General features: G+C 18.0%; 9 protein-coding genes across 9 annotated transcripts; 3 read left to right on the top strand and 6 right to left on the bottom strand.

The window, feature by feature from the left end:
- Positions 1-887: 887 nt before the first annotated feature.
- Positions 888-4,939, bottom strand: PRELSG_0615200 (DEAD/DEAH box helicase, putative; the record flags this gene model as incomplete). The annotated part of the gene is made up of 6 exons (XM_028675614.1): positions 888-1,187; positions 1,368-1,541; positions 1,642-1,971; positions 2,157-2,228; positions 2,482-2,770; positions 2,871-4,939. The coding sequence occupies 6 exons, from the start codon at positions 4,937-4,939 to the stop codon at positions 888-890; spliced, it is 3,234 nt and encodes a 1,077-aa protein (XP_028532185.1).
- A 1,357-nt stretch (positions 4,940-6,296) lies between these two features.
- On the bottom strand, positions 6,297-9,651 carry PRELSG_0615100 (OTU-like cysteine protease, putative; the record flags this gene model as incomplete). The annotated part of the gene is made up of 8 exons (XM_028675613.1): positions 6,297-8,069; positions 8,365-8,442; positions 8,517-8,612; positions 8,806-8,869; positions 8,973-9,052; positions 9,170-9,310; positions 9,457-9,504; positions 9,589-9,651. The coding sequence occupies 8 exons, from the start codon at positions 9,649-9,651 to the stop codon at positions 6,297-6,299; spliced, it is 2,343 nt and encodes a 780-aa protein (XP_028532184.1).
- Positions 9,652-10,835: 1,184 nt separating this feature from the next.
- On the bottom strand, positions 10,836-12,572 carry PRELSG_0615000 (conserved Plasmodium protein, unknown function; the record flags this gene model as incomplete). The annotated part of the gene is made up of 1 exon (XM_028675611.1): positions 10,836-12,572. One exon carries the CDS (start codon positions 12,570-12,572, stop codon positions 10,836-10,838), a length of 1,737 nt encoding a protein of 578 aa, XP_028532183.1.
- Positions 12,573-13,537: 965 nt separating this feature from the next.
- MORN1 (MORN repeat-containing protein 1, putative) lies at positions 13,538-14,632 on the bottom strand (the record flags this gene model as incomplete). The annotated part of the gene is made up of 1 exon (XM_028675610.1): positions 13,538-14,632. The coding sequence occupies one exon, from the start codon at positions 14,630-14,632 to the stop codon at positions 13,538-13,540; it is 1,095 nt and encodes a 364-aa protein (XP_028532182.1).
- Positions 14,633-16,285: 1,653 nt separating this feature from the next.
- On the top strand, positions 16,286-16,930 carry PRELSG_0614800 (conserved Plasmodium protein, unknown function; the record flags this gene model as incomplete). The annotated part of the gene is made up of 2 exons (XM_028675609.1): positions 16,286-16,416; positions 16,513-16,930. 2 exons carry the CDS (start codon positions 16,286-16,288, stop codon positions 16,928-16,930), a joined length of 549 nt encoding a protein of 182 aa, XP_028532181.1.
- Positions 16,931-19,367: 2,437 nt separating this feature from the next.
- On the top strand, positions 19,368-20,012 carry PRELSG_0614700 (25 kDa ookinete surface antigen precursor, putative; the record flags this gene model as incomplete). Its single annotated transcript, XM_028675608.1, has 1 exon — positions 19,368-20,012. The coding sequence occupies one exon, from the start codon at positions 19,368-19,370 to the stop codon at positions 20,010-20,012; it is 645 nt and encodes a 214-aa protein (XP_028532180.1).
- Positions 20,013-21,799: 1,787 nt separating this feature from the next.
- Positions 21,800-22,498, top strand: P28 (28 kDa ookinete surface protein, putative; the record flags this gene model as incomplete). Its single annotated transcript, XM_028675607.1, has 1 exon — positions 21,800-22,498. One exon carries the CDS (start codon positions 21,800-21,802, stop codon positions 22,496-22,498), a length of 699 nt encoding a protein of 232 aa, XP_028532179.1.
- Positions 22,499-24,635: 2,137 nt separating this feature from the next.
- On the bottom strand, positions 24,636-25,268 carry PRELSG_0614500 (calmodulin, putative; the record flags this gene model as incomplete). Its single annotated transcript, XM_028675606.1, has 1 exon — positions 24,636-25,268. One exon carries the CDS (start codon positions 25,266-25,268, stop codon positions 24,636-24,638), a length of 633 nt encoding a protein of 210 aa, XP_028532178.1.
- Positions 25,269-26,174: 906 nt separating this feature from the next.
- PRELSG_0614400 (RNA methyltransferase, putative) lies at positions 26,175-26,978 on the bottom strand (the record flags this gene model as incomplete). The annotated part of the gene is made up of 1 exon (XM_028675605.1): positions 26,175-26,978. One exon carries the CDS (start codon positions 26,976-26,978, stop codon positions 26,175-26,177), a length of 804 nt encoding a protein of 267 aa, XP_028532177.1.
- Between the last annotated feature and the right edge of the window lie 559 nt (positions 26,979-27,537).

The raw sequence follows: 27,537 nt of genomic DNA, 5'->3' as shown, positions 1-27,537 counted from the left end.
AATTTTTTAACGCTTTTTATTTTAAAAATTTGATGTAAAAAAAAAAAAAAAATACCAAATGCTGGGATAATTGTTTTTAATAAAATTTTTGAGTATTTTAACAACAGCATTAAAAAAAAAAATGTATTTAATATGATATGCTTATTTAATTAATTTAATAAAAAATATAATTTATTTTAATAATAAAAGAAAACATTTAAGTAAATTTAAAAAAAAGATAAAAAAAAAAAAATGAAACAAATAAAAAAATTTTATCAAATCTTTTTTTCTATTGGAATTAAAATCTTTAAAAATCGTATGGAATAATGTTGATAAACCTTTTTCAAACTTTCTTTGTTTTTATAAAAGAAATTTATTCAATAAAGAAAAATATTAAAATATTAAAAAAAATAAAATAAAATGTTTGTATAAAATTATTAAAAAAGATATATTTTATTTTAATTTATATATATATATTTATATTTATATATTTATTTATTTATTTATTTAAAAACTTATTTTTATTTTAAATATTATATAAATAAAATTAACTGCATACTGAATTCAGAATAAAAATAATATGAAATAAAATAAAAACAAAACAAAACAAAGAAAAACTAATAAAAATAAAATCTTTAAATTATTTTTTAAAAAGAAAAAATTTTGAGATGTAAAAATAAAGGGAACGAAAAAAATCTAAATTAAAATATATGTAAAAAAAAAAATATTTTCTTAAAGTAATATATATACGTTAATAACCCAATAATTTTTATACTACATTAAAAATGGAATATACACTTCCTTTTTCGTTTATATCTTTTTTATTATTGTTCAAAAATTCATATTTTCTTTGTTCAATGAAGTCTTTTTTTTTTCATATATTAAAATATTTATATTTTTTTTCAATATCATTTATTAAAATTAAGTAACCAATTTGGTACAGTTTGATCATATTTCTTTAGATGTGCAATAAGTTTATCAATAATTTTTTTATTTGAACTATTAAAATAATTTATAGCTATCCCGTTTTTCCCAATTCTTCCTGTTCTCCCAATCCTGTGCATATATTGATCAAATTCTGAAGGTAAATCATAATTTATTACTAATTCTAAATCAGGAAAATCTAACCCTCTTGCAGCAATAGATGTAGCTATTAATATTTGAAAGGACTTTTCTCTAAATTTTTCAAAAACCATCTGTCTTTTAACCTAAATAATTTATGTAAAAATGTTTTAAAAAATTAAAGACAATTTTATATATTTATAATGCATATAAAAATATGTTTAAAATTATTATATTAACAAAAATATACAAACATAAAAACCTTGATATACTGGATATATAAAAATGAAAAAACTATTTTTTATTTAAAAGAAATTTATTTTTACTTGATTCATTCTTCCATGCAAATAATTTACGTCAAAACCTTTTGACTTTAAAAAACTAAAAACGTGATTAATTGAATTTCTTAACTCGACAAAAATTATAGCTTGTCCTTGTAAATTCCTAATATCTCTAAGAAGTTCATTTAATTTAGATTTCATAGGTACATATTTAACAATCTAAAATAAAAAAAAAAATTTAGCATTAATTTTCAGTAATATATAAATTTATAAAATTACTTCTTTATAATAAATTTTTATGTATATATAATAATTTTACCTGTTTAATTGAATTTTTAACTTCCTTTTTTTGTTTTATATTTAAATAAATATATGGAGTAGCAATGAAATTTTGAATAACATCTTTTAATTTATCTGACAATGTTGCAGTAAAACATATAGTTTGCCTTGCATCGTTTGGGCATAAATCTTTTTGAAAAATTATTTCATCCATTTGGTTTTTGAATCCAAGGGATATCATTTCATCAGCTTCGTCAAATACCAAATATTTAACAAAGGAAAGACTTATTTTACAATTATTTAATAAATCTAATAGCCTCCCTGGGGTTGATATTATTATATCCGCCTGTTTTTCATTTATTTGTGCTATCTAAAAAAAGTTGTATATTCACATAAATTATATATATATATATATATATATATATATATATATATATATATATATATATACAAAATATATCAAGATAAAAACGTTAAAAGATATGCTTATCAGTAAAAAAACATGTTAATTTCATAATAATGTAATTCTTTTTCAAAATTTCTTTTTTATATTACTTGTTCTTTCATTGTTTCCCCTCCATAAAAGACCATACTTACTAAATATAAATTTTTTGTTAAACTATTTACCTAATAATTTACACATTTAATTTTATTTTTTTTCTTCATATTATTAGTTTTTTTTTTTTTTTTTTTAAATATATTTTCTTTATTTTATTTGTTTTTTATTTTATTCTTATTAATATATTTGTTATCACATTTTTTTATAATAACGTAAATCATATATCGTTGTATTTTGTTTTAATTAGTATACATAATGTTATAAATAATTTATCTTAGGACGTGAGATAAATATAAAATTTTGCAAATGAAAATAAATTACCTCGTTAAAAATTTGAATAGCTAATTCTCTTGTTGGACACAAAACTAAGCATAAAGGAGATATGCAAGCATATGATCCTGGAAAATGAGGTCTTAGAATTTGTTCGTCTTTTTTTAAATTAGAAATAATTGGGCATAAAAATGAAAAAGTTTTCCCACTTCCTGTTTGAGAAGAAGCAATAAGATTTATTTTTTTTTTTATTATTGGAATCGAATATTTTTGAACCGTCGTCATTTTGTTATATCCTTTCAAACATATATTTTTAAATAAAATATCATCACATACAGTACTAAAAAAAACAAATATATATAGACAAATAGATATATAGATAGATAAATGGATAGATATAGATATATATATGAATATCAAAATATAGTATAAAAAAATACTTTAAATCTTCCATATTATTTAAAGGGTCAGGAACTATAATTTTTTCTTTTCCGTAAATTTTGCATTTAATAAAATAACATTCATCATCAAATATGTTGCATTCATATTTTTTGTTATACTTCTTAATTTCTTTTTCATCGTATTTATGATCCCTTTTATCATTATGCCTATAATCTTTTTTATCATCATATTTATTATTTTTTCTATCATCGTATTTATTATATTTTTTATCATCATATTTATTATGCTTTTTATCATCATATTTATTATATCTTTTATCATCATATTTATTATATTTTTTATCATCATATTTATTATATTTTTTATCATCATATTTATTATATTTTTTATCATCATATTTATTATTTTTTCTATCATCGTATTTATTATATTTTTTATCATCATATTTATTATATTTTTTATCATCATATTTATTATATCTTTTATCATCATATTTATTATTTTTTCTATCATCGTATTTATTATCTTTTTCTTTATTATCTAAAATATTTTCCTCTTTTTTTGGGAAATAACTTTCATCTTGTATTTTTGATTCAGAATTATTCATATATATATTATTATTTTTTTCACAAAAATACTTTTTACTATCTGTATGTAAAATTTTTATTTGATCATTTACATTTTCTCTCATTTGATTAAAATTATGATTCTTATCTTGTATTATATTATTTTTATTTTTTACACCAAAAAAACTATTATTCATATAAAAATTATCCAATTTATTATGAGTTTCATTATACATAGTATTATAAAGAATAAAATCCTCATTTTCTGAAAATTTGATTTCTTTATTAAAATTATTATTTAAAAAAGAATAATTATCCTTATAATTTTGATCTGAAGAATTTAACATATTCATATAATTTATATAATTATTTGTATTATCTATATTACTTGAAGAATATATATTTTTTTCCTTTTCAGTGTTTAAATTAATGTCATTATTAAAAATTAAATTACTTTCTTCTGTGAAATTACAGAAATTATTATTCATATCATTCCATTCATTAAAATTATTATTATTAATTAAAAAATTATTCATATTATTAGCATCATTTAGATTGGTACTGATATTATTTACACTATTTGTAATATTATTTAAAATATTGCTACTTCTATCAATTGTTTCATTAATATTATTATTTATATTGTTTACACTCATATTGTTGCTATTGTTATTCATCAAATTATTATCATTACTAGTATAAAAAATATAACTAGTATTGTTTTCAAATTTATTTTCTTTATTATCAATATTCATTAAATATTTATTAATAACATCATTTAATGAACTGTTTTCACTATTTATATTTTTATCAAAAGTTTTAAAATTTTTCTCATATGAATTAGGTATGTTTTTTTTTTCTAAATCATGTTCATTTTTTTTATAACTATAAATATCATAATTTTGCATATTCATGTTAGAATTCTTACTTGTATTATTTTCATCTTTGTCATTTTTAGTTATGTTATAATTGTTTAATTTAAAATTATAACTTTCATTTATATTGTTATTATTTTGATTATCATCTACGTATTGATTAATTTTTATATCATAATTTTCTTTTATCATACTTTTTTTTTTAATAAATAAGTCATTACTTTTAATATTCATTTTATCTTCAAGTTCATTTGTATTTAGAAAATTTTTATTAATAAATTGTTTGTTTATATATTTTTTATTATCTATGTTCTCATAAATTTCATTAGAATTAATGTTTAAACCAGGTTCTAGAAAACTTATATTTTCATCAGCATTATTTGGTTTTAACATAAAATTATTTTCATTAAATGCAATATTTTTGTTTACGCTATTATCAATATAATTTAAATTGCTTACTTGCTTAGTTTTTGTATTTTTTCTCTCATTAAAATTAGGTGAATAATGTTCTTTTTTATTAGATTGGTTAATATTTTCTTCATATGATTTTTCCTTGACTAATTTATGACCCTCATTTTTTTTAAAATTACTTAAAGTGTTTTTTGAATTATGAAAAGAATGATTCATCACTTCTTTTGCATAATTTTTATCATATGATTTATCCATTGTTTTTATTATAATAAAAATTTAACATACAAATATTTATATTCATAATATATATATATTTCTTTTATAAAATTATAAAAGAAAGTTTTATTATATTTTTGCAATAATATAAAAATATATATGCATGTTTCATATAAATAGGTTTTATAAAAATATGTTTACAAAAAAAAAATATTTATTTAACATTAACATATAATAGCCATTTAATTCTAACAATGTTTTATTTCATTATATCACAAAGATAATTTAGTTTTTTGCATTAAACAATATTATCCATTTTATTTTGCTTTTATATCTTAAGACATTAAAAAAAAATAAATAAATCTATAAAAATAGAAACATGTTATTATTTTATTATGAATTTTTATAAAAATATATTTTTTTTTTTTTAGAATAAGGTATTTTTAATATTTGTAGGTGTATCTAAATGAATATTAAAAAAAAATATATATATATTTTCTATAAGAGTATATATTAAATTAAATTAATTATATACATATTTTTCTATTTCTATAGCATTTAAGGATAAATTAAATTATCAAAATTTATAATAAAAAAAAAAAAAATAATAAAAAAAATTAGTTAAAATGAAAAATAAAACTTTCTTTTGAACCTTTTTTTTCTGTGTGTAGATATTTAATTGTGCAATATTGAAAAAAAAAAAAAATAGAAAATAGAACATTAAATTATAAAAAAATGTAAGTTTATATGTTTTAATGGAAAACATATATATATAAAAATAATTTATATTTTATAAATCATATGTAAGTATTTACATATTTTCTTATTTATTTTTTATTTATATATATATATATATATTTTTATACAAGTATAATAAATATAAGTATATTTTAACGAATCAAAAACATTAATCACAAATTACCAATTAAAAATTAAATATATATATAAAAAATAAACTCAAAAAAAATCATTATACAATAATGTTTATTTATATATGAACCGAAAAAATTTTGACGTATAAAAATAAAAAATATTAAATAAAAATACAAAATAAAAATTAAATATATAAAAAAATATATATACAATTTTTTATTATACTACAAATAAATATGCAAAAATGCATCAACTAAAAATTTTTATTATAAACATTTTAACTAGTTTACTTTTTTTCTTAAAAATAAAAAAAAATAATAAGATAAATATAAAAATAATTCAACATATAAGCCCTTCATATATTTCAAGGTATATTTTTAAAGAATTTTTTTTTTTTTCTTAAAAAGTTTTTAATAAAATTGCTTTTATTTTCATTACCAAATTATAATAAATAAAATGAACTTATATTACAAATTAAATTAATATATGAATTATTTATTAATATTTTTAATAAAAAAAAAAATTAAATAGAAATAATTTGCATTTTTTTTTCTTTTTCTCTGTTAGAACAAGATGTTTTATTTCCTTTTAAAATTTTATTATATTTATGTTTTTCCTTAACTATAAATTCTTCATAAGACTCCTTAGAATATTTTATTTTCTTTTTTAATTTTTCATGGTTTAAGTTAAAATAAAACATTAAACTATCACAAAAATAAAAATCATTTTTTTTAAAATTATTTTTAAATATATTAATTTCTTTATTATAATAAAAGCATTGAGTTATATATTTTATTTTGTTTTCGTTTAATATCAAATCAGCATTTAAAAAGTAAAAAAGACCTTTTGAATAGAGATCTTTTGAAAACAAATTAACAAATTTTTTATCGTTATATTTTCTTTTCAATATTAAATCTTGTTTATTTATATTCAAAAAATCATTATCCAATTTTTTTTTATTATTATTATTAATTGCTTTAACCATTTCATTATTGAAACTTGTAGAAGAATTAACGTCTGTAATCGATTTACTAGAATTACTCATATTATTATCTATATTGTGTTTATTTAAAAAAGAAATACTTTGTTCTCTATTATTCTTCTTAATATATTTATTACTTATGCAAGAATAAAATAAATCACTATCTATACATATAACATAATCATCAATTATTAAATCAATGCTGTTTGTAAAATTCTTATTAAATTTGTCTATTTCTTTATTTTTGTTATTAGTTGATTTCTCGTTTATTTTGAGAAAATTATTTAGTGGAATTTCACTTAATTTTGCTTCACCTTCAAAAATAGTTTCGTTAACTAAATTACTTAAGTGAAAATTACAATCCATTACACCCCTTAATGATGAAGATGAAAAAATTTCTTCTTTTTTCTTAAATATTTTATTTGAATTTGGTATACTTTTAGAATTTAAGTTGTAACTTACCTCATTATTTTTATAATCAGATGCTTTATTGAATTGCAAATTAGAAATAATATTATTTATATTTTTATTTAATCTGTTTTTGTTTTCTTTTATTTTTTCATTAAAAATATTCAAAATTTTATGGTTTTCTTTTTTATTCATTTCATTATATTTATTTTCTAAATCACAATTGAATATATCCCCCTTTTTGATTATACCATTTTCTTTATATATATTATTATTATTAAAGGATAGATATTTTCTATCATTATTTTTGATACCTTTAGATAAACATAAACATTTATAGAATAATTTATTATAATATATATGAATAGTTTTATTTTCATTAATAGTGTTATTATAAAAATATTTATTTAGATTATTTGTATCTTCATTAAAAGAAGTAAACTTCATAAAAATTATTTTATTTTTTTTATTCTTTTTTTTTTTTTTTTCTACAACTTTTTTTTCATTTAAATTATCAATTGTGCTATCACTTTCCATATTTTCACTTGATCTATTTTTTGAAAAAAAATATAAAAAGTTTTCATTTATATTTGGCATGCTCCTACTTCTTGTATTTTTATTTTTAACTCCATTATAAATACCTTGCAATATATCAATAGAGTTCAATGTATTTTCATCATCACTTAAGAACCCAATATTATTAGAACTTTTTGAATTTATAAGACAGTCCGATATTTCATCATTATTCAATGGACATATAAAAGAAGATTTTTCTTCAATTAAATAATTTTTTTTCTTTTCACATCTAACATTAGTGGAGTTGTGACTTTCATATGAATCTGTTAATTCATTTTCTGTTGTTTCATAAAATGTTTTTGTTGAATCGTTTTCATCCTTGTTATTAAGCTATATATATTATTATTATTATTATTATTATTATGTTATCTTTTAAAATAATAAAATTAAATACATACAAACAAAAGGATAATTATAAGCATGAATATATATCTACCTCATATATAATAATAGCAAAATATTTATCATAAAATTTATTTAGTTTATATAAACTCATTTTATTATTATTTATTAAACATTTACTAATAATTTTATATGCTCATTATAAATAATATACATACACACATATGCATACATATATATATTATTTTTGCTTATTCATTTTTTTTTTTTTTTTTGTAATTACTATTTCTCTTAAATATGAAATAGTTTTTAATTCATTGTCTAGTGCTTTATTTTTGAATCTGACACTGTTGTAATGCTCCTATAAAATATTATAATAAAAATAATATATATATAATTATAAAATATCATATATATATATATGATATATCTTACACTGGAAGCATAATGTAATTGAATACATTTTTTTTCATCACTGTGATTTTTTATTTCGAGTATACATCCATTTTCTTGGTAAATTAAAATATTAACCTATACACATTTTAAAATAAGTAACAATAGTTTTCTATATTATTTTTAAATATTATATATTACGAATAAAAAAAGTGCAGGATATATTAAAGATAAAAGAAAAAATAAAAAAAAAAATTAGAACTAATTATTATAATGATTAATATATAAGAAATTTTTAATTTTATTTTATTGTTATTTTTTTTTCTTTCACATTATAAATTTCCCCTATTGCTTGAAGTTCTAATTGTCCTCCCCAGGTTCCATCTAGACTTATTCTTAAAAGAAAAAGAAAAATAATTAAATAAATAGGTAAATATTAAATAAAAATATATATACAAACTATTTGACATATTCTTTTTTGATTTTACTGTAATTTACCTTTCAATATAAGATTTATAACTTTCATCATATTCAACGAAATTTTTATATTCTTCTTCCTTTTTAGATAAATGATCTACCTATAAAAAAGGTAATATTTTTTTTTTTTTTTAATGAGTCATTTAAATAAATTATATTAATTATATCAATTCCAATAAAAAAATGTTTATTTAAAAAATAAAAGTTATATCACTTACTACTTTTTTTCTTATTTCTTTATAATTATCTTCATGATTATACAACTGATCAGAAACTGCTCTGAATAAACAATTACCATCTGTTCTTATACTTTTTATATAAAAATTTTTTTTAAAATTGTTATCATAATAATCGTTTATCTAAATATAAAAAAGAATGTTTTTTTTTATAAAAATATAAATTACAAAAAACAATAAATATTATGCACATTTTATGTATATTAAACTTTAGAAAATTATAAAAATGTCTTTTTCATTTTGATATGTATTTTTTTTTTTTTTTTAACCAATGAATATATTATTTCCCCTTCAGATCTTTCATTGTCTTCATAATTCTATAGAACAAAGAAATTATAAAACTTATATACATAAACATATGCATATATATATATATATTATTTATTTTATTTTTTTTATACTTTATTCTTTTTTTCCTTATTTTTTTTCCTCTTTTGATGATTATTTCTCTTTTGTTTTTTCATATTTTTATAAATTAATTAAAAAATTTCATTTATAGTAATAATACCAAATTTAAAAAAATAAAATTCTCTAGCTATTTGCTTCTTTTTTTTATATATAAACATAATTTGTGAATCTGAATGTGTATGATTTACACATTTACAGATTTAAAAATGAAAAAAAGAAAAAAAGAAATTAAACATTTAAATGAAAAAAAAAAAGGATAAAATGAAAAAGATAAAAAATATATATGAATTAAAATTATTTATTTGATAAGTTACACTTAATCTGAAACTTTTTTTTTTATAATATTTATATACACATCTAGTATATAAAATGTTAAAAAAAAAAAACTTTTTGTAAAACTTTAAAAATAAGAAAAACTAATTAAAAAGTACAAATAATTTTAATATAGTATCATTTAAAGTATTTTTTTTTCTTTTCTTGAAATAAATGATACATAAAAATTATATAATTTTTATAAGCAAATTAAATGAAAATTATTTTTTTCTTAAAAAAAAAAAAATAAATATGAAAAATTATTCTAGTTAATTATGTAGTTCTAAAAGACTATTAAAAGATTTTTCTTTATATATCTTAAAAATGTGTTAAATTTTATTTTATTTTATTTTTTTCCTTATAATTTACTATATTAGGCAAAACACTATTAAAGAAATAAAAATATTTTTTGTGTACATAGGTCATATCTTTTAAATAATTATATTTATTATTTCAATAAAAAAGAAAATATTTATGTTGCATATTTTAATGTAAATGGAATATTAGATTCATCAGTTTTTTATGCAATTTATTTTATTTTATTTTTATTTATTTTTTTTTTTTAATATCATGTGAATTAAATGTGTGTAATAAATAGTTCAATAAAAAGCTTCAGTAACAAAAAATAAATTAAATGTAAGGAAAAATATAAATTCTAACACTATAAAATACAAAAAAAGAAAAAAGAAAAGAATATACTTTTTTATTTAAATTATACATTTAGACGGTTATTAAACTTACTAATATATAGATAAAATAAAACGAAAAATTTATAAATCATAAAAAAAAAAATTAAAAATGTAAACAAAATAAAATATATTAATATATATGTATACAAATAACAAAAAAAAAAGAAAAGAAAGGTAGAGGAAAAGAAAGATAGAACTGTTTTTGTATAAGTACAAATGAAATAATTTAAATATCATCTTTATTTAAAAAAATCAAAATTCCAAAAATTTTTTGGTGAATCATTAATCCTACTATGATATCTATGACGTGAAAAGGATTGAATAATTTTTTTTTTTTCTTTTTCTTTTTCATTACTTTCTTCTTTGATTCCTTCGTTTATTAAATTATAATTTTTATTTATATCAAGAGAATAATTGTTAGTATATTTATAATTATCAAAACTAATATTAGACTCGTAATTATATTTTGTCTGATCGTTCTCGTAGAGAATACTGTTAATATGTTTTCTATTTAATATATTATTATTTTGAATATTTTTTTTTACATCATCATTTGTAGAATCATTATAAATTTCTTCTTCATATTCTTTATTTTTATCATTATTTTTGATTACAATTTCATTAAGAGAATCATCGTTTACTACCATTTTCATTTTTTCCCCTATATTTTGTATATGTTCATCCGTTTTTTTATTTTTTTTAAAATTTTCTGATTCAGAATTTTCTGAATATAGTTCATTATAAAATAATTTACAGTCTTTACACTCAAATCCTTCTAAATGTTTCCTCCTTTTCCCTCTAATAACTTCAAAAAATAAATGCTTGTATTTTTTTGATTCATTTATTTTTTTGTTTTTCACACCACTCTTGCTTGAAACTAATTCATTCTGTCTGCAGTTGTTCAATTTTTTTTTTTCTTTTAGTTCATCTTCTAAACAATCTTTCAAGTTATAATTTTCTAATTTATATAAGAACATTTTTGAATTACTGTTTTCAGTTTTGTTCTCACATATTTTATCAAAAGTTTCACATTTTTTCTTTATATTTATTTTATTGTTTTCGCTAGTTAAAGATTTGGAATTATAATTTCTTTTTAACTTCTTAATTTGTTCATCCTCATTGTTATTATCCAAACCTTTTTCGTTATTTTTTATTATTTTATCATTAGATGCTTTATGGTAATTTGAATTTATCCCATATTTATGATAATCAAAACATTTTCTATTTTTGCTAAAAAACCTTGTTGAAATAATATTTTTATCATTATAGTTATTATTTATATTAGTACAATATTTATTCTCTTTTTTATTATTTGAGGAACCTAACATATTTAAATTCCTGATATTATTTGAATTCATAAGTTCAATTATACTTTCATTAATACTAATATTTTTATATGCGTACTTATCATTAGAATTAGATGATGAATAATGTAAGTCTTCTATACTTTTTTCTAATTCATTATTTATTTCATTATTTAGTTTACTAATTAATTCATTTCTTATGTTACAAGAGCCATTATTTTTAATTTTCTTTTTTTGAGTACTAACGTTTGAACTTTCACTTTTTGATGAATTGAAAAATTTTATTTTTTCGTTAGGATCACTTTTATAATTGATTTTTTTATATATTTTGTCAGTATCTTCATTTTTTTCTTTTTGCAATTTTTTTAATAAGCTCTTTTTATTGATATCTGTAAAGCTTTTTAAGTATACACCCAAAATACTTTCATTATATAGTTTGCATTCTTTTTTATTTTTCTCATGTTCTTGAATAATATTGTCATTTTTATTTTCATCGATTTTCATTATTAATCCATCATTTTCTATTTCATTAATTAGTACAGTCATTTTTTCTATGAATTTTTTTTTAAAATCATATATTAATTCATCAAATATACTTTCTAAAATTATTTCAACACTAATTCTTTTCTCTTTATTATTCGTTGAAGTGTCATTTTTAGTTAGGATATTCATTGTCAAAAATTGTGTAATATAGCATAAAAAAAAAAATTTTTTTTGATTTCCTGTAAGATTAATTCTCTTAGTTTTATTATTAGTGAATATGTATTTAAAAACATTCCATAATATAATTTTTATTATTATTATAATTTTTTATTATTTTTTTTTTACTTAAAAAGGGAAGTATGAACATAAATTTTTTGGTTTCAAATAAAATGTTCATAATTAAAAGTCAAAAAAAAAAAAAAATTTTATAAAAAAAAAAAATGAAAAAGTAAAAAAGCAAAAATATACAATCTGAAAAACCAAAAGTTCAATAAATAAGAGGACAAAAACAGAAAAAAGTAAAAAAAAAAATTATTAAAAAACTACTAAAGCTAAAAAATATAATAAAAAGTTAAATAAAAACAAGTTGTATAAATATAAATTAAATATGATAAACATAATAGTCAAAAACATAATTAAAAAATTGATATAAATTATTTTTTTCAAAAGATAAACTTATCAGATGAATAGATGCACATCTGTATTGATTTTGTTCTGATAGATTTGTTTATTTTTATCTTTTCATTTCATTTACATCTTTCTTTATAATTATTTAAAAAAAAATGAAAATAATATATTCCTTAGTATTTATTATAAATTAAATATTCTATAAGCACTTTATAAAATTTCTTTAATTTTTCTAAGTATTCTTAAAATAAATAGTATAATAAACATTATTTTACGAAATATTTATCTTCTGTGTATATTTTTATTAAAAATTTTAATATATTCTTTATGAACTACCACCAAATAAGATTTTTATAAGCATTTTTATGAAATTATAATCATACCTTATAAATTCAATATTTTTCTTTATACATATATTTTCACTTTTATATGTAACATATTTATTAATATTTTCATTTCTCTCTCTCTCTCTCTCTCTCTATATATATATATATATATTGTATTTGTGTATATATTTTTTTTTTAATTCATAAATCTGAGTCATTCCATGGAGAAGATGGACTTAATGTGAAATTGGTTACTTTTTTTAAAACTCCCAAATTCCATATTCCTTCAAGAATATTCCCATTAACAAATGTCAATGTTCCTTTTCCTTCTCTTCTGTTGAATGCATAATAACCGGAATAAATGGATCCATCTTCTTTGCAAGAAAATGTACCATATCCATGCCTCTGGTCATCTAGCCATTCTCCTTCATATTTATTTCCATTTGCATAAAGAAGTATACCAAATCCATTAGCTTGATCATTTTTCCATTCTCCTTTAAATCTATCACCTGATGCATAAATTAATTCTCCTTCTCCACATTTCTTAGCATATTTCCATTCTCCTATATATTTATCTCCTTTACTATATGTCAAAGTACCTTTTCCATGAACTTTGTCATTTTTCCAATATCCTTCATACTTTTCCCCATTTACGTATGATAACACACCATATCCATTTTTCATATCATTAGACCATTCTCCTTCGTAAATATTTCCATTTAAATATTTATATATTCCTTTTCCTTCCATTTTCCCATTTATCCAGTCTCCTTCATATACTCCTCCATCGGCAAAAGTATATGTTCCTTTTCCTTGCATTTTCCCTTCAACCCAATCTCCTTCATAAGTTTCTGCTATTTTGTTTTCATTTCCCTTATATTTTACACATCCTTTTCCATGCCTTTTATCATTCTTCCATTCTCCTACATATACATCACCATCTTCATACATATATGTTCCTCTACCATGCATTTTCCCATCTATCCATTCTCCCTCATATTTATCACCATTGTTATAACTTAAAATACCAAATCCATTTATTTTCCCATTTTCCCACTCTCCTTCATATATATTACCGCTTACAAATTTTGCTATTCCCTTTCCATGAATTTTATCATCTAGCCATTCCCCTTCATAAGTTGCACCATCAGCATAAGTGAATTTTCCTTTTCCTTCTCTTTTTCCATATACAAAATCTCCTTCATATTTTTCATTTTTTGAATAAATTAAAACACCATGCCCATGAAATAACCCATCTTTAATATTTCCATGATAAGCGTGTGTATCTCCAGACATTTTAATAAAAAAAAAAATTTTATATATATTTAAATAACAAAGAAAATTAAACAAAATAAAATAAATAAATATTCATACTTATATAATAATATGTATGCACGAAAAAAAAAAAAAATTCATATGCCAACTACCCAATATATAAATATATATTTTTTTTTCTTGAAGTAAGCAGCATTTACTACATATATAAATTACAAAATAAAAAAATTAAAAACATTTAAAATAAATAATATAATAAAAATATAGTTTATATGAATTAACTTTCGATATATATATATATATTATTTAAATTATAATTTAAAATAAAAATTAAATTTTTACTAATAAAAAAAAAAAATAATAAATAAACAATATGTAAATTTTTAATACTAATAATATTTTATATTCTTATAACATTCTATACATTTAATAATTAATCAAAAAATTGGTTGTCCTATTAGAAATATGCCAATTTTTTTTTTTTTTTTTTCATCAAACATTGCAATCGAAAAACGCCTTTTTGAAACTTTTAATTATTAATAAAATTTTTGAATAATTCTAAATAAAAAGTAATAATTAAAAAAAAAATTATAAATATACTTTAAAATTTATTAATTGCATATATTAATATCAAATAGAAAATTTTCTCTCTTATTCTTTAAAATTAGACTAAAAATAGAGCTATTTTTTGATACTTTTTAAAAAAATAAAATTCTTTTTTATTCTTTAAAAAATAGACTAAAAATAGGGGTACTCTTTAACACTTTTCAAAAAAAGAAAATCCTCTTTTATTCTTTAAAAAATAGACTAAAAATAAAACTCTAATTATTTTTTGAAAAAATTAAAAATTTTTCTAATATTCTTTAGTAAATGCTTATATGAGTAATATAAAGCATAGACAAATTTATCAAACTTATATTTTAACCAAAACCAATTTTTTTTTTTATTCATAAAATATAGGATTCTCAAAGATATTATAAACGCTATTTTTAAATTAAAATAATATGAATTACATGTTTTTAACTATTTAATATTTCTACATTAATTTTAAAAAAAAATTGTTGTATACCTACTATTATTTATTGTCAAGAATATTATTTTAAATTTCAAATAAATGAAAAAAAAATAAAAAGTGTAAAAATAATATATAAATTATTTAGGGAATTTAAATTTTTTTTTTTTTTTTTTTGTGATTATGAATTTTTCATTAGAACAAAAAAAGTATCTAAAATTAACTTTTTTTTTTATAATATTTTATAACGTATTATAATTAAAAAAAAAAAATGTAAAATAACATATAAGAATATAAAAATACATTCTACTTCATACATTAAACCTTAAAATCTACTAACAAAATAAAATAACAGAATAATCTTATATTAAAATATAAAATAACACAAAATTTTAACTTTATTAGTTTATTTATATTTACAAATACACATTAAACAATTCTTCATTTTAATTTTATACAATTTTTTTTTAATTTAAATTTCACACATAAATAAATATATATGTACTTTTTTTTTTTTTTTTAAATATAAAATGTAAGTTTTAATTCATAAAATACATAAATTTATGTAGTTAAATGAGAGAAATTATATAAAATTTATCCATCGTATTCTTTTTTATTAAGTAAAAAAAAAAATAAAATAAAATAATAAAACAATTTATATAATGAATAAAGTAAAGAAAAATGAAAAAGTTATTGTCAAAGAAAGTATTATTTACATAAAAAAATATTTTGCTTTACATGATAAAACTGCTATATCTATAAATGAGCTCATGAGCATCATCCTAAATAAAAAGTATTTTAATTTTACATATTGTAAAAAGAATTTTTCCTTTTTACACAACTATATTATTAAAAATAATTTTTAACTTTTTTTTTTTTTTTTATCTAGCTTTAATCAAAATATAAGAATTAATGAAAAAGGGACATTAGATAATATTCTTAAGAAAGAATTAAAATATGAGTTTATAAAAGTATACGAAATATTAAAAACAACATTAGGGGAAATGAAGGAGTGTATTAAAAAAATTAAAAAGTTAAGAAAAGTTATAAATGAATTTAAAATTAAAAGCATTACATTATATTCTTTGCATACATTTTTTAACAGTACATTAATTTATTTCAATCAAGATTATAAATTAAAAGAAAAATTACATGAATCTATTATTCATATTGATGAAACTTGTGAAAATGAGATAAATAGAATACAAGTGATTTGGAAAGAAACCCCTTTTTTATTTTTAATTTTACAAAAATTTAATACTAACAAATTAATTAAGGAGTGTGAATTTTTTTTAAACAAAGCATAATTATTAGATATATAAGTATATATACTCAATTTCTTAATAATCCTTTTTAAAATATAACATTTAACAATACTTTTATATCAAAGAAAAGCACTAATCTATATATAGTATTAAACATATATAATCAATAAATGTATGTATATATATATATAAAAGATAATAATAAAATGATGTGAATTTTATTAGTTATATAATGAAGTAGAATATAATGTCTTTTTTAAAAAAATAATAATATATAAATATCTAAATAAAAAAAAATAAAGGCAATAAGTATAATAGTACAATATCATGAAACCTAAAATATGTAATATTATGAATATATAGCCCATTATAGCTAATAATAAAATTGTGAACAAAAGAAATATTAATAATATTTCAAAAAAAAATTTTAGTTAAAACTCCTTTACTTTCAATTTTTAATATCAATAATTCTTAAAAATATCTATATTTTAAATAAAACATTCTTATATATTTAGAAATTAAAGTTCTATATATATTTAAAAAATGAAATAAAAGAAAATTATTAACAATAAACTGTATATGATAAAAAAGAAAGATATATTAATATATATATCATTTATGTTACTTTCTTATTTGAATTAAAAGCTGTAAAATATTAAATTTTTTTTTGTTTTACAAAAAAAAAAAAAATGAAAAAAGAAATATACCCTAAAATTTTTCATTTTATAGCTACATGCAAATTTTAGTACTCATTTTTGTCTAAATGTAAAACAAAATAAAAAGCTAATAAAAGAAATAATAAAATAAAATAATGTAGTTGTATTTTATTTTTTTATTTTATAAATTTAGGTATAATAGAAATTTAAGTATTTATTAATTAATACAAATAAGCTTTTCTCAAATTATCTATTTTTATCCTTCATATTGAAAACAAAAAATCAAGTTTTTTTATAAAAAAATAACTTTTAAATATTAAATATGTCTCTCACTAGAGTGAAAGAAAGAGAATTTTATACAGGAGTATAAGCACAACACTTTGTTTTACGATAAATTAACCAAAATCTTAATAAAAAAATTATAAAAAAAATTAAAAGAGGCAAAAGAACAAAATTAATGAAATTATTCATATATCATAATCATAATTTACATACTTTTAAGTTGTAAATATGCTTAAAACATGTAAAGTTATCTCCAAATGAATTTAAATTTTGAAAATATTTAAAAAAATAAAAGATTATAGGTCATTAAAATTATTTAAGAATCTTTATTTTATTCAAATAATAATACAAAAAATTAAATATAATAATATCTATAAAATGCTCATGTCATAACCATAATTAATTAAACTATCTCATTAATTTTATTTTTCATTACTTTTATCAATTATTAGTTGTATATTTAATTAAAAATAGAAGAAAAAAGGAAAAAAGAATAATATGTAGTGTATTTATTTTCATCTAAAAATATCACCTTGGCAAAATTTCAAATAATGAAAATTCATTTATTTTAAACAAATATTTTAAAGTTCAAAGTAGAAAGAACTATGACAATTATATATAAAAATAATATTTTTTAAAGAAAGAACTGCATATGATTATATTATGTTAATAATGTAAAAATTCGCAAAATTATTTTTAATTATACAAAAGACAAAAATATAACATATATTTGATTCATATATATATATATATATATATATATATATATATATATATTTCAGTGTAATAAAAAAAAAAAATACTCATACATATATATATTTATATTCTAATACATGACCATTTTTTTTAACGTAAATTTAGACCTTATGCATATACTGTATCTTATTTTTGTTCATTTAATTGTAAATTAATAATATAGCTCATTTATAAATTATATATATATAGATCATTTAGTTGTTTCCTTTTTTTACACTAAATATTTGAGCATTTTATATTCCCATTTTTTTTTTTATATTATTATTATTATTATAAAATGTTTCAAATATATTATAATAATTATTAATGGGTAGAAACATATTATGAAATAGAAAAGTTGAAAAAATTCTAAAAGATGTACGTACAAAAAATTAACTTTTTTTTTTTTTTTTTTCATTATAAATAACTTAAGCATTGTATGTACTTAGTTTTTATTAGGCATAAATATATATTTTTTTGAGATATTTTGAGTATAAAAGATAATATATATTAGAAAAAAAAAAATAAAAATTTTGAACATGAAAAGTTGTGATTAACTAGAAATTAAATTATTTTTTTTTATTTTTCTGTTACTTTTTTTTTTTAATGACTATTTTATTTTATTTTTTTTTTCATTTACATTGTTCTTTTTTACTTTAATTATTGTTTGTTTATCTTTTTATTATTTTTTTTCTTTTGTCATTTATTCTTTTTTTTCGTAAAAATTTATACGCATATTTTATTTTCTAAATAGATCTTAAAATAACTTATTTAATTAAGATTTATAGCGTTAATCTTTTTCAAAAATGAATATGTCTTACAATTTGTTTTTTTTCTTTTTTATTCTTGTAATAAAATACGTTAACACAAGTGTTACTAATGATACAACTTGTAAAAATGGTTTTTTAATTCAAATGAGTGATCATTATGAATGTAAATGCAATTCTGGATTTGCATTAACATCTGAAGATACCTGTGAACAAATAGAATCATGTGTAGAAGGTTCTTTAAATAAGCCTTGTGGCAATTTCTCTAAGTGTGCTAAAGAAGATGGTGGCTCAAATGCATTTAAATGTGCATGTGATTCTGGATATGAATTGAAGGGATCCGATTGCATTCCAAAGGAATGTGTAGACATTGATTGTGAAAATGGAAAATGCATACTAGACCCAAAACAAGACAATAAAATTCCAATTTGCTCATGTAAAATAGGCAATATTCCAGATCCAGGATACGAAAACAAGTGTACAAAAAAAGGAGAAACTTCATGTACATTAAAATGCGATAAAGAAAATGAAATTTGCAAAAATGTAGAAGGTATTTATAAGTGTGATTGCAAGGATGGTTTTTCACTTGATAAGGAAAAAAATGTTTGTTCTTTTTCACTGTTCAATATTTTAAACTTAGGCATAATTTTCATCATATCCTTAATATATATTTATATCATCTGAATCTGATATAATACTCAATAAAAAGAAAATATATATCAAGTTAAAACACTTTATAGTTTTTTACATTAAAAATAATAAAGATATATTTTTTTGCTAATTATTTGCAAATACGCCTTTTTTTTTTTTTTTTTAATATTTATGAATATATATACATATATTTTAAATATTATATGATTAAAATTTTCAATATGCAATGAAATAATTGTTTAATAAAAAAAAAAATTTCCCAAAAAAAAAAAAAAAAATGAAAACTAAGATAAGACGAATTAAAATAATTCTTATTTATAAAGAAATAAAATAACGAAAAAACTATTGAAATGCACTAGAAAAATTATTAAATAGAAAAAAGAGTTTCCAAAAGAAAAAAGTCATCAAAACACTACTGAAGTACCTAATAATAATTATGATTTTATATAAAAAAAAGTTTCAAAAAAATATAAAAAAAAAGTATATCTAATGGTAAATTTTACTTGATGGGAAAAAAAGGTTTTCAAAAAAAAAAAAAATTATGAAAAACTATTAAAATACCTAAAAATAAATACTACATGACAAAAAAAAAGTGCGAACATAAAACCTAAAAATAAAATAATTATTTATTGATAGAGAAAAAAGGTATCAACAAAAATTTTTAAGATTTTCTTTTTATTATTTTTCCTTTTCCTTTTATTTTGGTCCTTTTTTTTTTTATATATAAATTGTTTTTAGGAGATAATATTATCAATTTAACGTTTAAAAAATAAACAAAATGTAATTTGACTAAAATAAGTATTTTTTTCTTTTTCTGCAAAAAACAAAATTGTTTTTTACACTTTTTTTTTTTATTATGCTTGAAATAAAATATATTAATGCCATTTTCCCCCCTGTTTAAATTGTGGAAATGGACACTTAATGAGTTATGATAGTGAAATTTAATAATGTACTTGAGGGATATCAAGTTCACATGGTAATTGCACAAAAAGTTATGCAAACAAAAGTTCTGATATTTCATAAATTTTGTGATGATTTTTCTATATATATTAAGGATAATAATTTTAATAATAATAAATACCCTTACCAGCAATATTATATTTTTCATAAAATAAAAAATATATCTTAAACTAATGTAGTAATATTGTATAAAGGCGAATGTTATGTATATCTACAAATTAAACATACATAATGTGCATATTGTGTTAATAAAAATTTTCTTCCAGATAATTATACCTAATTAAAGTGTGCGAATAATGAAAATAAAAAATAATTATTATATTACAGGGTTCATAATGTACAGTCAAAAATGATTATTATAATGATTTGACAGAAAGCTACTGATTTGAAGCAACAGTAACGACAGCAATAACGATGGCAAAAATAATCATAGAAGTAGGTCATGTTTCAGTATTTTTAGTATATTTTCATAATTTTCATCTTTAGTAGAGTTTTGTATTGTTTGAAAGAGATACAATACCAAATAAAAGGAACAAATTAATGGATTTTAATGTTTCACAATTGTTTTTATAAATATTAAGACATATTTTTTTTTTTTTTTTTTTGATACTTTCTGAACATTCACGCAAACAAAAATAACTCTTTTAAATATATGAAAAAAAAAAAAAAAAAGCTACCTAATAAAAAATTTTAAGTATTTTATGTACTTTATATTTTAATTTCATTTTATTTTATTTTATTTTATTTATTTTTTTTTTTTTTTTAATTTCTTTGTCTTATTATCTTCATTTTTAATTTCATTTCCATTTATGTTATATAGATTGTTTAACAAAATTTTTAATTTGTCATTATTTAAAAAAATGAAATTTTCTTATAGTTTTTTGTTTTTCCTTTTTATTATAATTTCAGTTATATTAACTGAAGTTGGTTGTTCTTATTGGAACTGTATAAATGGTTATGAGATACAAATGAGTAATCATAAGGAGTGTAAGTGTAATAATGGATATGTAAATTTAGATGAAGATATGTGCTCACCAATATTTAAATGTGACCACTTAGATAGCACACATAGACCTTGTGATAATTATTCTGTGTGCACAGAATCTCCAGTTAGAAATGGCCAAAGCAAATTGACTTGCCAGTGTTCGATAGGTTATATTAAACAAGGTGATTCATGTGTTCCAGCTGTTTGCAAAAATATTGATTGTGTAAATGGAAAGTGCATAGAAAATCCAGATAATCCGGATAGACCAATGTGTTCGTGCAATATAGGCAAAGACGTAAATCCAGAAGATAATGGAGCATGCACAAAAGACGGGACAACTGAATGTACATTATATTGCCAAATAGGTGATATATGTAAACAAGAGGGACCATTTTATACATGTACTATTGATGAATCCGGATCTAGTAGCAGTGGTGGTGGTGGTGGTGGCGGTGATGGTGATGGTGCTGATGGTAATGATAAGGATTCATCCTCAGGTAGTTTTAATAGGAACCTATCAGTTTTCAATACATTAAGTATAATTTTCTTAATTGCTTTATTCTATATTATTTGAATACATACAATTTAATTAAAAAAAATAATTTCAAGATCATTAATTTATAATTATATTTACTAACCTGAATAAAACTTATTTTATCTTTTCAGCGTTCAATAATTTTTTACTGTAAAAGAAAAATATAAATAAATGTTATTACATAAAATATATATAATAAAATGATACAAATATATAACTGGCACTAAAAAGAATTATTTAAGTATATTTTTCTTTTTCCTTTTTTGTTTCATTTTTTTTTTTTTTTACTCTTTTTTTTTTTTTTTTTCATTTGTCTTTTGTCTCTTTTTTTTATGAATTGTAATACCAAACTATAAATATTTAAAAATTAATGAAGTTATAATTCACTATATTAAAATATTTATTTTTTTCTCACTGAAAATGAGTATATCTTTAAATTTTTTGTTTGTACTTATTATTCTACTTGTAAAATATTCTATAACAGATGCTGTAGTTAATTCAATTGTTAAAAATTGATACCTATAGATAAAATCTCTAATCACTATGAATGCACATTAAATTCTGGATTTGTATTAACAAATTAAAATACATATGAAAAGAAAAAACTATGCAATTCTTACAGTTTAGGAAATATTATGGCATATTATGATCTATATTAAAAAATTATGTACTCAAAAAAAAAAAAAAGAATTTGAGTTTTACTATAAATATTTTTATATAGAAACAAATTGTGGTAACTGTGTTCTACAAGAGTGTTACAACATATATTGTGGTCAAGAAAAATGTACAACAAAAGATAGTTACAGGGCTTGATCATATAATATGGATATGAAAACACATATATCTATCAAAAATTCCCCTTAATTAAAAAGGAGATATAGTGGTTTCAAATTACAGTATAAACAGAGTAAGGAATGCATTCAAAATAGTACTATATTTAGATGCGCTGTAAATATATACCCTTAATCTGACAACTCTACAAGTTCACCAGATATGAGCAATAATAATAGTCAATTGTATTACCATATTGAGAATAAAATTACCATTTAATTCACATATTTATTCTATTTTTGCATCAAATGAATTCAAAAAGGTACCAATAAAAAAAAAGAAAACTTATAAATTAAAAAAATAGTTTCATTACAATGTTTAATAAAAAAAAAGGGTATTTTAAGAGAATTTAGAAAAAAGTATAAAAATTGTCAAAAACAATTAACATAGATAAATAAAATGAAGTATTTATAAATGTAAAAGTTATTCTATTAATATTTATCTTTTTCTATTAATTTTTTTTTTTTGAGAATTTATTATTTTACATCAGAAATATACAATTTTTTTTTTCAGTAAATGCCGAAATTAATATTCCAAAAATATTTTTAGTTTTTTCATAGAAATTTAAATTTCGAGAACTTTAAGTTTTTCCCTAAAAAATTTTTTTTTAATATTTTTTTTGTTAACATTACCTATATCATATATTTAGAGAAACAAATGTAGAACGCTTTATAAATATAAAAAAAAAAGGGAATGCGATATAAATATATAATTTTAATTACATTTTTTTGTTTAAAGTTGCTATGAAGCATTCAAGTATAAAGTAGAAATAGGATGATTTATAAGTTTTTTGAATTAAATCGAAAAATTAATATATGGTATTTCAAATTCAAATTAAAACATACTAATGTATTTTTTTTTTTTAAATGTTCTTAATTTTACATCTTTTAATAATTTATTAAAATTTTGAAATTATACTTACAAATTAACATCTAAAAAGTTCAAAGTGAACAATATTTTAATTTCTATTAGAAAATACATAAATAATTATTTTTTGAGAAAGATTATTAAATTTTTCATGACAGAAAATATAAATAATAATAAGCAATTGTTTTTTATATTACTTAAAATATATTTTGCAAATTTATTTAATTTTTAAGAGCAAATTTATATGGCGACAAGAAATCATAAAGAAAATTTAAAATAATAAACATAAAAAAAATGAATAAAAGTAAAACAAATATATAATATATATAGAAATGTGCACAGCAAAAAAAAAAAAAAAAAGAATAATAATAATAAATGTGAAATAAAAAAAATGAAAAAAAATAAAGTTTTAAATTACGTTGTATCGTATTTTTTTATTAATATTTCACATTTTCTTGCAAATATGAACTACATAACATTATATGTTTTTTAATTTTTTAGATAACATAACATAATCAATTTTATCATTGTCTTTAAATTTAATTAAATTTAAAAATAAATTAATATCTTCATCAATTAATTTTTCATTGCAATTCATTAAAATATATTTGAATTTTTCCAAATTTATATAACCATTTTTTTCATTGTCAAAAATTTCAAAAGATTTAATTAGTCCATCAAAGGATATAGGTTCAGTATAAGTTGACATAAATAATTTCAAAAACTTTTCAAAATTAATAGGTTTTTTTTTTTTTTTTGTTAATTCATTCATTTTTGTATTGTTTTTCATATTATTTCTACTGTTTTTTTTAACTTCACTCTTTATACTATTAATTTTTAAGTTTAATTTTTTTATATCGTCATCATTCCCTAATTTTAAGGAATCATTATTTATGTTATTTCCTTTCTTGTTATTTTCATTATCTTCACTTTCATCATCGAAATGATCTTCAATAATTGTATTTAATTCCTTTTCCGTTTTGGTCTGTCCCATTAATCTTAATAATGTTTTAAATTCATTTTCATCAATTTTTTTATCTTTGTTGCTATCAACTAAATTAAAATTTTTTTGAATCAATTTTAGTTTATCTTCAGAAAGGTTAGCCTGCATTTTGTTTGGGCATATATATAAAAAAAATTAACTTTCTATCAGTTTTTTTTCTCCAATACTATAAAAATTAAAAAACGAAAATATAACCTAATATTCAATTAAATGTATTTTTATAAATATGTAGCAATTTTATGTTAAAATTATATATTATGTCCAATATCATTAAAAAAAGGAAAAACAAAAAAGAGATACATTAGAAATGAAAAAAAAATACGATTGATAATTTTCCTTTTTTAAAAAAAAAAAAAAGAAATAAAACTATTTAAAATATTATTTACTTTAAATTCTTAGATTAAAAATTAAATATATATGAAAAATTGAAATATAATTACAAAAGGGAAAAAAAAAAAATTTGGAGTGTTTCAAAATATTCATTGCCATTATTGACATATTTTACTAAACAAAAACTGAACACTATATCTGCAAAAAAAAAAAAAAAATTATGAATATTTAATGATACATAATAATAATTAAACATAAATAGAAAAATTATGTTAAAGGATATAATAAATAATGATTAAAAATAGAAAGAAAAAAACATCAAATATTTTTGTTAAACAAATAATATTACATGATTAAGAATATATTAATCAGATATATAATAGGTTTTTAAGAAAAAACTAATCATAAAATGAAGGAAATAAATAATGCGTCTGTAAAATAAAAAAAAATTTATATTAGTAATAATAAAAAAAAAAAAATCATGAAAAAAAACCATGTATAATATTAGACAGCACATATAAAATGTAATCAAAAAAAATAATTAAAAATATCTAAATAAAAATACGATAATTTTCTTCAGAAAAATATATTATTTCTAGTAATTTACCAAAAAAAAAAAAAAAAAGCCAATAACAACTTGCTTTAATTACTATGAAATATTTATATATGTATATATATAGATAATCATAATAGATCACTCAAAGAAATTATATTATAATCTTTCTGTTTCTCAGATCTCATAAGCCGTTTACTGTTTATTTCTTTTAATAAATCATCAGACGGATATAAATAATTATCTAATTTGCTTTTACATTTTTGAATAATAAATTTTTTATTTTTAATTTCAATTTCCTTATAATTAGCCCAAATAGCAAAGTTATGTAAAATTATAGAGCATGAAATTGAAACATTTAAAGAAGATGTCCCATTTCCATATTGAGGAATATAAATAATTTTGTCACAATAATTTAAAATTTTATCATCAATTCCTGTACCTTCATTTCCAAATAAAAAAGCTGTATCTTTTATAAATGGTTTTTCTGTAACTGAAATAGAATTATTTGTTATTTCACAACCATATAATAATATATTATTTTTCTTTAAATAATCTTTTAATTCTATTATATTATCAAAATACTCAATACAAATGTATTGGTATGTTCCCATATTACCAAAAAAGCTTATTTCTTTTTTTTTTTTTCCAATAATAAATATTTTATTTACATTAAAAGCAACGCAACTTCTTATTATGCTTCCAATATTTTTTTTTTTGCTTATGTTATAAATTACCACATACATATTTATTTGATTCTTATTATTATGTTTAATCAAATTTTTGCTTTCTTCCTTACTCTTCATAATGTACGTGCTTACATCTCTTTTGCTTACTTCTTCCTCTTTATTTATCTCTTCAATTTTATTTATTTCTTTATTTTCATTCATTTCATTATTTTCATCTATAACTTCAGTTTCATTAAATTTATCCATATCGTTATTTACAACTAGATTATTTATTTTCCCATTTATATTTTTAAAAAAATATATATAAATATTTTTGATATTCTTATTTTAAAATTTTTGCCATCCAAATTATCTTTTATATAATTACGTTATTATAAATGACACTAAATAATGTAGATAATATTATTTATAATAGTATTTAATTAAGCAAACTTATAATAACAATGAAGTATTCATATATTTCTTATAAATAATAATTTAAATAAATAAGTATTTATTTGAATAAATTAAAAAAAAAATAATAATAATATTTTTATACGAAAAATAAGTATTTTATTAAAGCAATATTCTGAAATGTGTTTTAATACGCCTTTTAAAAAAAATAAAGAAATAAAATTTTTTTCATCTGAAGAAACTAGTTTTTATATTTCAATTTCTCTACATTTTTATATCTTTAAAAAAGGAAGAACTAATCCTTTTTTTTTTTTTTATAGTTTTAAAGGAATTTTTTTTTATTTTATTCTTTTGTTTAAATAAAGAAAGAAATTTTATCTAATTTTTCCTTTTTTTTTTTTATATTTAAAAT

Source organism: Plasmodium relictum (assembly GCF_900005765.1).
Source record: "Plasmodium relictum strain SGS1 genome assembly, chromosome: 6".
In the NCBI taxonomy this organism is placed as follows: Eukaryota; Apicomplexa; class Aconoidasida; order Haemosporida; family Plasmodiidae; genus Plasmodium; species Plasmodium relictum.
The sequence above is the reverse complement of the archived record's forward strand: the minus strand, read 5'-3'. Positions and strand labels throughout refer to the sequence as shown.